Below are 12234 nucleotides of genomic sequence, written 5' to 3'. Positions count from 1 at the left end.
CTAAAACCAGTAAGCTGGGAAAACAGAAGAATGACAGCGACCCAGAGAAGCAGGAAGGGAGCCAGAAACTCGAGTCCTAACACATTCCATAGCCAGCTCTCTTGTGTATCAGTTCATCATACGGTTTGTTCAAGTAAGTTCAAGAAAAATGTTCAAGTAAGTCTTACCTGTTGTCAATGCTGGGTCTGTTCCTGGCAAGTGTAGAAACAGCAATGGGCAAGCCAAAATTTGATGAAAGAGTGACATTTTCCAAAACCTCACTATTACCAAGGAGTGAATTGGTTAAAAAGCTTGGAAATGACTCTTCTGCTATACCTCGAAAATCTTCCATCTCACTGCAACAACAGCATTTTTAAATAAGTTCAATATTCTATTACCATACCATTTTCCAATGATCAAAAGAACAAGGTCTCGGTGGGGGGGGGGGGTGGCGCAAGTCTTTAATCCCAGCACTCGGGAGGCAGAGGCAGGCAGATCTCTGTGAGTTCAAAGCCAGCCTGGTCTACAACTTGAGTTTCAAGACAGCCAGGGCTATTTCTCAAGAGAAGCACTGTCTCAAAAAAACAAAACAAAATAAACAAAAAGAATACCTTGCTACCTTACAGTTGAGGATAATATACTAAACACATCAAATACTAAACTTACCTTCTTAGAACCAACACAGTACAGAAAAAAAAGTTGGACTTACCCAGGGTTTAGTGAAGGAAGGTATATGAATTACCATAAACTTAACCAGTAAGGAAAGCAAAGATGGGTAAGACTAATGATTTTTAAGGTAAGTTTAGAATTTTGAGATTTAGAGCTGGCAAGATGGCCCAGTGGGTAGAGATGCTTACTGTCAAGCCTGATGATCTAAGTTTATTCCTACATGGTGGAAGGAGATAATCAATTCCCATAAGTTGTCCTCTGATAGCTACAAATGAGCTGTGGCACTCATATATCCACAACCACGCATATACTCAGATATACACATAGAAGAAGTAAATAAATAAAAAGGAACCAAGTGGTAGTGGCACACGCCTTTAATCCCAGCCCTCGGGAGGCAGAGGCAAGTAGATCTCTGAGTTCAAGGCCAGCCTAGGCTACAGAGTGAGTTCCAGGAAAGTCACCAAAGCTACACAGAGAAACCTTGTCTCAAAAAAAGAAAAAAACTAAATAAATAAATTTTTAAGGAAAAAAAATCAATCTTAATGATTTTAAAGTGAGCATTTACATTGTGCTGTAAGCCTGTATTTAAGACCTCCTCCCTCCTTCAATAACAGCATTTGGCATTTAAAAAAAAAAAAAAAAAAGAGAAAGAAAGAAATTGAAGACAGCGATGTTCTAAAACAGGAAGTGGTGATAGTGTCATAGGCCTATGAGGATGCTGGACTAAAGTCTATCAAATAGTGCAAACAGGAAAATTGCATACTATGTGAATTATCTGTCAATAAAGATCTTATATTTTAAAAAAAGGTGGGCATTTAGTCATTTTCAACACTTAAAAAAAACAGTAAGAACAAATATAAATCTAGCCCTGGGCTAGTGGGATGGGTCAGTGAATGGAGTCACTGGCTGCCAAATGATCTAATGACCTAAGTTTGATCCCCAGGATCTACATGATGTAGAGAGAACTTCTACAAACTGTCGTGTGACTTCTATACGTACATTGTGGCACATGCATGTCCCCCAAGTCTTGTCAGATTTTAGGCGTGAGGGACTGAACCCAGGTCTTTGTACATGTTAAATACATGTTATATACTACTGAGCCATACTCCAGTCATAGATTTAAGAATAACTAAACCGGGCTGGAGAGATGATTCAGCCGCTAAAGGCTAGGCTCATGACCAAAGTGTCAAGAATAAATATACAGGTTTCTATATTTGTTTGGTTTTGGTTTTTGAGACTTGGTATATAATGCTGGTTGGCCTACACTTACTAAGTAGCCCAAGCTGGGCTCAAACTCATAGCAATCCTGCTGTCTCAGCTTCCCAAGTGCTGGAATTGTAGGTGCAGCACCATGCCCAGCTTGAACACACATCCACAGGTGAGTGTATGCATAGTCCTGTGAGTGTACACATAGTGTGTGGATGTGGATGTGAGCACAAGTGCATGTAGAGGCCGGAAGTCACTATCGGTCTTCCTCAGCTGCTCTCTTGGGTTTTTTTTTTTTTTTTTTTTTTTTGAGATAGGATCTCTCACTGACCCAAAACTCACCAAGTCAGCCAGGCTGACTGGTCATGAGCTCCCGGATTCCTCCTGTCCTTAACACTGCTTCCTTCCCCCAGGGCTTCGGTTACAGCCACACACCACTCAGACAGCCTTTACGTGGATCCTGGGATCCAGAATTCACGCTTGTACTCACCTGAGCTGTGTTCCCTTGAATACCACTTAAAACATAAGCCCATTCAAGGACTATGTATCAAGTAAAGAACAGCTGGCACATGGGCATGGCAGAATGACAGAACTGGCATACAAACCACTAAGTGTAGAAGACCCAGGCACAAAATCTCAATCAGTAAAAATAGACAAGCTCACATTGGCCCCTGTTCAACTTGTCTCTGATCAGTGTTCTGATGCTATTTTATTTCAAAAATCTTACGGGAAGCCTCCTCCATGAGGACTAATTTTCCTGGTCCCAAGTACTAGGGGGTAGTGGGGTCATGGGACCTTAAGAGAAGAATCTACTAGCATGATTTTACTACCCAACATAATTCTAACTGCATTCTAAATACTTATCCTCACGCCTGCAGGTAAGTGTAGCTCCCAATCTTCACCAAAGAAGCTTCTCCTTCCAGCAGAAAACAGTCAAAATGCAGGGAAAACTAATCATGGGGTACCCAGCCCCAATGGTCATATCTACAACACATCCTGAACCTAAGCCTCAGGGAACACTGAAGGAGGAATGGAAAGACAATGAGACTCAGAAGACCAGAAACTCTGCCTAACACTCTGTCTCCTAAACTGGTGGTAGTACATGCTTTCAATCCCAGCACTTGGGAGGCAGAGGCAGGCGGATTTCTTTGAATTCTAGTCCAGCCTGGTCTAAAGAGTTAATTCCAGGATAGCCAGGGCTACTCAAAGAAACCCGGTCTTGGGGGAAAAAAAAAGATTCTGTCCACTAAAAGTGACAGGAAAGCTTCAGTCATGATAGCACAACAATATGGCTGCTGAAACAAGACTTGAACACCACCAATAGACAATGTGAAGGGGGATGTTTCCTGGGGCCCTACCCTACATAGAGAACTACAGGCAACTAAGGGATGCTAAGAGCAGAAGTAATAATCTTACCCCAGAGAGGAGTCTGCTCATTGGTTATCTAATACAAGTGGTCAGCCCTGTAATCATATACATACAAGAAACACGGAATGGACACTCACACACACGCACGCGCGCGCGCACACACACACACACACACACACACTCTCTCTCTCTCTCTCTCCCTCTCTCTCTCTCTCTCTCTCTGTGTGTGTGTGTGTGTGTGTGTGTGTGTGTGTAATTATAACTGAAGAGGAAGTGAGAAATTTAAAAGTTGTAGAAAAGGAACAGAGGGAAATGATGTAGTTATATTTTAATTTTAATTTAAAAAAATCAGAGTGCCTACTAAATAAGCTCTGTGTGAATTTCACTAAAGAAAATAATGAGAGGAGATAAAAAGATAAATCTTCTGAAAATGAGGCTTCTGGCACTTGCTGATGAATGAGAAAAACAAGCATGAGCGATGGTTTTCAGGATGACAAACAGAAGTAAAGTAGAAAGAGAATTAAAATTCATCAGCCATCTACTACCTTAATTCATTGAATCCACAGAAAGCTTTATGACTAGGGGTACTATGCTACTTTACAAATGAAAACACAAACTGGAGAGAACAAACTGAAATTTCCAAAACTTGTACAATTTTTAAGATTCAAACTCAACTCTGATTTTAAATTTTCCTCTAAGTTTATGATAACAATTGCAACTATTCCAATGTATTGTGGTATTGGATGGAAAAAATTGCATTCAGTGACATTAACACAACAGAAATGAGCTTCAAATGATGTACAAAAAGTTTGGGCTCACCAGGCAGTGGTGGCACACGCCTTTGATCCCAGCACTCGGGAGGCAGAGCCAAGTGAATCTCTGTGAGTTCGAGGCCAGCCTGGTCTACAGAGCAAGATCCAAGACAGGCACCAAAACTACATAGAGAAACCCTGTCTCAAAAAACCAAAAAAAGAAAAAAAAAAGTTTGGGCTCTTGAGAAGCCAGCCTGCCAGCCCAGCTAGTCAGAGGCTAAGGCAGAATGACCACACAGCCAAAGCCAGCCTGGATAACGGTAATTCTCGAGATCTTGTCTCAAAACAACAAGTATTAAGAGGCCTAGGGAGATGGCTTAGAAGTAAATCATTTGCCTGACGTGAGCAAAGCCCAATATTCAAGCCCCATCACCTGAAAACTTGAGTCTATACCCTGCAACTGACAAGAGTCTGGGGACCGGGCTCTGGTAGTAATAAAAGATGATGCTGAGACGGATGACAAATGCATAGATTTTAGGCAGTGTTGACTGATTTACTCATTCTTCAAGGCAGAAAGCATTCAAGAGCTATAAAAATCGACTTGGGCTGGGCAGTGGTGGGGCACGCCTTTAATCCCAGCACTCGGGAGGCAGAGGCAGGTGGATCTCTGTGAGTTCGAGGCCAGCCTGGTCTCCCAAGAGAGTTCCAGGAAAGGCGCAAAGCTACAGAGAAACCCTGTCTTGAAAAACCAAAAAAATAAAATAAAATAAAAATCGACTTGGTTCTACATGTCTAAGCTCCTGCCTGAAGCTCTCCTTTTCCCTCTACTTTTGATCCCAACGCTTCTCACCAAAGCCTCTCTGCATGTTCCTTCCCACACTTTACCTACTGCTGGTCGCTGTACCTAGTGTTGGTTGTTTAAAAGATCCTCCCTCTACTCCCGACTCCCTGCTACCCCTTAGCTGCCATGCGACCCCTCGATGCTCCCTTTACTACATACTACCTAATTGGGATCACACCTGGCACCAGGTGGACCCCTGTCCTCTCCTAATGCACTCCATCCAAACAGTACTTGTCAATTTTACCAGTGACCTCCCTTTTGCTGAACCCTAAAAAAATGCAGGCAAGTTTTAGTCCTCACCATCCTCAGCCTAACAGAAGGGGATTCAGATGATTATTCCTTTACTGAGAAACTATTTCACATGGTTTTCGAGACACAGCTTCCGCTCTCCTCTTGCTCTCCCAGCTGCTCCTTTTCTTTCTCCTTATCTCCAATAACTCCAGAGGGAGCACAGTCCTGCATCTCTTCCACCTACATTTTCTGAGTATCTACCTTCAGTTTCAAAACTTTAAATCCTATGTGAGATGTATACCTCCAGTCTGGGTCCCTCCCACAGGCCCTAGGTATTAGATACCTAACAAGCACCCAAAGTATAAATCATGATTCTGTATCTCCTCCTCATCCCTTAAAAAAAAAAAAAAAAAAATCTATTCAATCTTCTGAACCAGAAAAAATGGCAACTCCATCCCCTAGTCAGTTATACCAAAAACCTTGGTCACAGAATCCTTTGACACTACCTTCAACCCCCAAAATGCAATCCCTCATCAAATCTCAATGGCCACACTTAATAACACAACCGGAATCCTGCCATTCTTCCAGGTCTCTACTCTCCCTGCTGGTCATTTCCTTTGTTTGTTTTAAAAAGACAGGGTCTCACTATATATAACCCAATCTGGACTGGAACACACATCCTCCTGCCCAGCCTCCCAAGTGCCAGGATTATTACAGGCATACACCACTACACGTGACTCGTTCCTTTCTTCTAATGACATTTCTGTCTTCGTTTCTACAAGCATGTTCAAAGTGCTCCTACATCAGAACGGGAAGGCAAAAAGAACACAATCTGCCTGATCTTTCTCTGCACTTCAGGCTACCTTCTCACCTCCCTTCAGAGCCAAGTGTCCAGGAGACCACTGCCCAGTTACTACTTCTCCCTCGGCTGACATCTTCTGCCTCTCTTTGCTCCTCATACATTAGTTTCCAGACTTCATAAAACACAGGTTACACATTACACGATACAGGTCTCAATCCAAATGCCTCTGGGGTAAACACCGTCAGAAAGTAGGGCCATCACCTGGTGTTACAGACCTCCCCTGAAGCCAATTAAATTCAATAGAGTACTCGAACAAACCACATGAACTGCTGCAGTGCATTCCTGACTGCAAAATCAGTGTCCAAAAGCTATCCTGAAACAGTTTACACCTGACTCTAATACTGCCACCCACCTTAGAGACCTCCAGTTTCCACGCTGTCATCCCTGTCACCTTACACACAATAATTTAAAGGACCACAGTTCCCCTACTAAAAGACGGTTTACTTTCCCTTCTGGTCTCTCTCCCCACTCAGGCTTGTTCACACATCCTATAATACTCCCCAAGTCGATGTGCACCTCAGGGCGTACATTATTCTTCTCCCAGATAAGTGCATACCTATACTCTGACTTTGACCTCAACTTAAATGTTACCTTCTAAGAAAAGCGGTCCCTAATCAAATTTAGTCCCAGCCCCAACAGCCTTTTCATCATGGTTTCACAACCTGGAGACATCCGATCATTCTAATCTCTCCTGCTATCACAGTTATCAATTTATTCTTTTTTTTTAATGGTTTCATTTTTTTTACATGCACTGGTGTTTTGTCTGCACATATATCTGTGTGAGGGTGTTGGATCCCCTAAAACTGTAGTTGTGGACAGTTGTGAGCTGCCAGGTGGGTGCTGGGAATTGAACCCAGGTCCTCTGGAAGAGGAACCAGCGCTCTTGACTGCTGAGCCATCTCTCCAGCCCCAGTTATCAACTTTGAATGTTTCTAATTTCAAATGTCTCTCCCGGGCTGAGACTCACTGCTGATTCCCAATGCATGCTGCTCGGTACATTTAAGCCACTGCACAAGTGTTCCAACTATCCTGCCGAAGTCTAGTCTCATACACCAATAATCCAGGAGGCTGAAGCAGGACTGCCTCAGGTTTCAGACCTGCCTGGGCTACACTGCCAGTACCATGCCAGACAGAGCTACCGAGGAAGATCCTGTATAAACAAAATTTAAGAAACAAACAAATAAAAAGCACATGGCTCATCAGGTAAAGGTGTTTGCCACCAAGCCTGACAACCTAAGCTGGATCTCTAAGACCTATATGATAGGAGGGAACTAACTCCCACAGTCTATCCTCTGACATGTGCATGCACACAAAATAATGTAATGATAGTAAAATTTCAAAACTAAGCAAAACAAAACCCCACTCGTGCATACAGCACATTCCTAAAGCTTTCCTGCATGGGAAAATACCCTAACTGCCTCAGTAATCCATTACCCACCATGTAATGTGAAGACAATACAATGCTACCCATTCTATTCTAATATTGTATTTCAAACAAGTAGCCACCTTAACAATTTCATTTGCTATTTTACTTTTATTTTCCCTTGATTTTCCAAGACAGGGTTTCTCTGTGTAGCCTTAGCTGTCCTGGAGCTTGCTTTGTAGACCAGGCTGGCCAACTTGCTATTTTCTTAAAGGAGTATAGTGGCCTCAATTTTCACGTATGGGCTTACTTGTATTTAATAAATGACACTCGTGGGCATATAAAAAACTACCTCCCGTAGTCTTTACAGGTCTATGTATATAGTTATATTTAAAAAGTACATCCTGTGGAACTGAAAACACAGTCACAGTTGCCAGCAATCATCAATTAACTATTAGCACACAGTGATACATGTCAAAATTCGGTAGACATTTTGTATACAACTTTTTAAAACTTACCGTGAACGTGGCCCACAGAGCTGTAATTTGAAGAAAAAGTTGGTTCGGGAGTAATGAGAATACCAGAAGCATGACCTCAAAATGGTAACTGCAAATGGAAGTATTGTCATATACACAGCTGTCCTCCAAACGACTGTGTCCAAAGGGACCTCATGCTTAACCACACAAAGTCTAAAATCAAGAGCAAAGCAAAAAGAGGGGGCGGTAAAGGGTCTTTTCATTCTGCATCAGCTGTTAGGAAGAAAAAAAGTGTGAATGAAGCTTAGCAGACACCGGCTGACATAAGGGCCCTCCCCTCAGAGCCAACAAATAACGTTACCTCCAGGGTGAAAGTCAGTCAAAAGGACAGGACCGCCCATCACCACAGAGTAAAGCAGTCGCCAGAGCACTTTGCAAGGACACACCGCAAAGCGCAGAGGCCCTGGGTCCCAGCGGGCAGTCCCTCGCCCGACGGCCAGGCCGGGAGCCCGGGCCCCTCGCGGGCACCTGATCTCACAGAGCTGCCTCCAGCCCATGTCCCCACCAGGCCGGGCCGTCTCCGCCGCCCCCCAGGCCCGCCGCACCGACGACCCTCCTCACCGGGCCACGACCCCCGCTCCAGAATCACGAGCGCCCGCAAAACGTCCGCGGAAGGGGCGGCTCCGCGGCGCTGCGAGTGCGCATGCGCGCGCCGCGGAAGCCCGCGAGGTGCCCCTCCCTCGGGAAGCGAGGGGCGTGGCCTCAGAGCCCGCACCGGATTGGGCTAGGCGTCGGGAAGGGGCCGGCAGAAGCCTGTGATTGGTGGAGACCGCGCGTCCCTCGATTTGAAGGCCCGAAGCCGCGCAGCCTGGGCTCGGAGCAGCTTTCTACTAGGCGCCGCCTTCCAAGTCTTGAAATGCATTACTCAGTTTGAGATCGCCCCGAGGCACCGAAAGTCACCTTACACACAAGGGAAAAAGCCGGCCGAAATGTCCCCGCTGTTTTTTTCATACCGCCATTTGGTAGATGCAGAGACTTTATGGTTTACTTTTCAACAAGTCATTCCTTGGGATACACGTGTCACGACAGCTAGTTACTAGTTACACCTAATCGCCTAGGATAGAGCTGGTACCAAGCAGGGGAAGAAAATTCTTCCTTAGCTGCCATTCTTCATAGATCACACAAATCCCATCATTGCCTATGCCCAGCACAAACTGAAAAATAATATAATATAGTCTATCTTAAAATATCAAACACGCCGGGCGGTGGTGGCACACGCCTTTAATCCCAGCACTCGGGAGGCAGAGCCAGGCGGATCTTTGTGAGTTCAAGGCCAGCCTGGGCTACCGAGCGAGATCCAGGAAAGGCGCAAAGCTACACAGAGAAACCCTTTATCTAAAAACCAAAAAAAAAAAAAAATCAAACACAGTCTTAAAGGGGAAGGGGCTCTCTCTTTTCCTAAGCTAAGTCCTTAACTTCAACTGTTTTTTATCTTTTTAAGAAAGAATTAAATGTAGGGCAGTGGTGGCTCACATCTTTAATCCCAGCACTCTGGAAGCAGAGGCAGGCGGATCTCTTGAGTTCAAGGCCAGCCTGGGCTACAGAGTGCCAGCGGTACACACAGAAACTCTGTCTAGAAAAAACAAAAAACAAAAACCTTAAACATAGAGAAAGTAAATACAAAGTCAACAGTTGCTGTACCTGAGGTTAGCCTTGTCAGAAAAGATATCTATTTACTTGATAATTTTCCACCCCAAAGCTTCCTGGGTGGTCACTCTTGGCTAACCTCTTGAGGGTTACTTTCCGGAAACAATGCCTATTAATGGCGCACACCCATGATTCCTGCGTTTAGCTGGCTCAGGAAGTGGGATACAGAGCCCAAGGCCCCCCAGCCTTTACAATACTAAGACTCTGCCTTAGAAAACCGGGGCTTATTTTAAAAAATGAGTGGTGTTTTATTTACTATGCTGTCTCATCAAACTTTTTTTCCCTTTTGTGGTACTTGTGTACCATTCACACAAAATTAAAAAAAAAAAAAAAAAAGCCTGCCAAGCGGTGGTGGCACAATGCCTTTAATCCCAGCACCACTCAGGAAGCAGAGGTAGGAGGATATGTGATCAAGGCCAGCCTGATCAACAAAGTGAGTTCCAAGACAGCCAGGACTTTCCAAACTGCTCAGCTGGGCCTCAAAGGAATTGATAAAACTTCCCTTCTTTCACAGAGGATCTTAACCCAATTGGAGGTTAGCTGTGCAATGTGTCTCGAGTCCTTCACCCTGTACTACTGAGTTCCCAAAAAAATAGCCACAATCCTAAAGTCACCAGAACTAGCCCCAAAACACTCAGCAACCTGTTGATTCCCTGGTGACAGAGATAAATATATCAATGGAATTGCAGGTTTAAAAAAAAAAAAAAAAAAAAAGGCCTGAACTCTAAGGCCTAGATGGGAACTGTATCAGTTCCTCATTTGTAAAATGGAACTAACTGTATGGTTCAATTCACGTACCTGGGAAAGCGCTGGTGCACGGACGCACTTGGTACTCAAAGAAACCAACAGGTAGGAACAATTGTCTTACACCAGTATCTTATCTTACCTGCCAACTATAAAGACAAATGGAATTCCCAATGTAACTTATACAAATCGTTTTAGAACTTAAGAGCCAGTAGAGGCCCTACAACCAGCGGTGCCTTCCAAAGAAGTGACGCCTATCCAGAACAAAATTAAAAAGCCTGATGCTCCTGTACCAATTGCTTTCAGTGGAATGCCTGTCAATATCCAATCCCAGTTACAAGATATGAATTTAGATTAATCTCACTTTCTTAAAAACCATGTTCTCTGAAAAGAACCCTATTGTTCCCCCGATCAACTGTTCAATCCATGAAAATGCCACATCTCTTCCAAATTCTGCCAGCTAAAGCAGGTCAGTGGCTTTTATACTTACCATGCAGTCACTATTTTGTATGTCAGAACGCACTATTTGATGTACTTTAGAAATGTTTTCTCACTAAACTGAACTTGTGGGCTCATTGATTTCCTTTTTTCACATATCCTCCAGCATACAGCATTAGTACATTACACTAAATTAAATTGGAGAATGGTTCTCAAGTCTCATCTTATTCTAACTCTAAATCTGAAATCTCTACCACATGAACTGTTAATTGTGAAATAAAATTATCTTTAGACACCTTGCTTTAATCCTACTTAAGTCTATAATTCACCCCTTGAACAAAACTCTTAGGAATTATTTAAAAGAATTTCTATTCACATTGCAATGCTAATTTTAAAGGCAGTATTTTTTGCCTTTTAGTGATAGGTCTTGCTATGCAGGCCAGGCTGGCCTCCAACTCATGAAAATCTTCCTGCCTCAACATCCCAACTGCTGGGATTACAGACATGCACCACCATGTCTGGCTTACTTGACATGATTAAACACAACTCAAATGTCTCTTTAATTAAAATAGGCACTATCCTATCTAATCTTTATCCTCTCCAATCTATAATGCTCTACATACAAGGTCATAACAATTATGGTCACAGGTGTGAAAAACATATTTGCACACATGAAATGCTTTTTAAAATACATCCCTTTGGGCTGGAGAAATGACTCTAGGTGAAGACCCAAGTTAGGTTCCCAGCACCAGTGTCTAGTAACTCACAGATGCCTGTAACGCCTGTAACGCCAGCTCCAGGGAATATCTTCTGGACTCCAATAGCTCCTGAATTCATGAATGCATGCACTCACAATAAACATAATTAAAAACAGAATCTTTTTTTAAAGACATCTTTTTGCCTTAAAAGGTAAATCCTCAACAATTCCTAAAACTAGGCCAAAATAAGATGACTAGCTCCATGGTTTTTATCATTTAAGCATATTCAAATAAAACTTGCTTTCTGACTACAAATTAGCACTGAGACAAGCATGGTGGCATATGCTCTTGATCCTAGCACTTGTGAAACAGAAACAAACGGATTTCTGAGTTCAAAGGCAGCCTGGTCTACATAGTGAGTCCCAAGACAGCAAGGGTATGTCGTTGTCCTCCCTACCCCCCAAAAAACTAACAACAATGCTGAGTACTGTGATTGAAGTCAACATTTGTCTGTTCTGAATGTTAACTTACATATTGACATTCTCTGTTTTAATGACATTTCTATTGTGTGTGAGTGTGCAAACTCATTCTCAATACAGTCTTTGTGTGGAGTCAAAGACTGGTTCTCTGGTTCTCTCCCGCCACCATGTGGTTGCTGGGGAATGCATTCTGGTGGTCAGGTTCGGTGGTAGGCATCTTTACCCAGAGCTGTCTCTCCTGGTATTGCCCTTTTTATGTAACATTTATTTATCCCCTGATAAACAAACAACTATTTATTTATTTTTCAGTTTTTTGGTTTTGTGACATGGTAAAAGGAAACTAAGACTAAACTATCTTCAATAAAGAATATTCTATTTTAGCCAGGTGTGGTAGTGTAATCTTGTAATCCCAGCACCTTGG

General features: G+C 43.1%; 1 protein-coding gene across 1 annotated transcript in view; it reads right to left on the bottom strand.

Moving 5' to 3' along the window:
• The window catches only part of Cep192 (centrosomal protein 192), an 87222-nt gene extending 78775 nt beyond the window's left edge, over window positions 1-8447 (bottom strand). Inside the window, 3 exon segments of the mRNA XM_036204906.1 lie at window positions 168-335; window positions 7790-7960; window positions 8369-8447. Coding sequence (XP_036060799.1) covers window positions 168-335; window positions 7790-7899 — 278 coding nt within the window. The 5' untranslated portion in view covers window positions 7900-7960; window positions 8369-8447.
• Between the last annotated feature and the right edge of the window lie 3787 nt (window positions 8448-12234).

This window comes from Onychomys torridus, chromosome 13 (genome assembly GCF_903995425.1).
Source record: "Onychomys torridus chromosome 13, mOncTor1.1, whole genome shotgun sequence".
In the NCBI taxonomy this organism is placed as follows: Eukaryota; Metazoa; Chordata; class Mammalia; order Rodentia; family Cricetidae; genus Onychomys; species Onychomys torridus.
The sequence above is the reverse complement of the archived record's forward strand: the minus strand, read 5'-3'. Positions and strand labels throughout refer to the sequence as shown.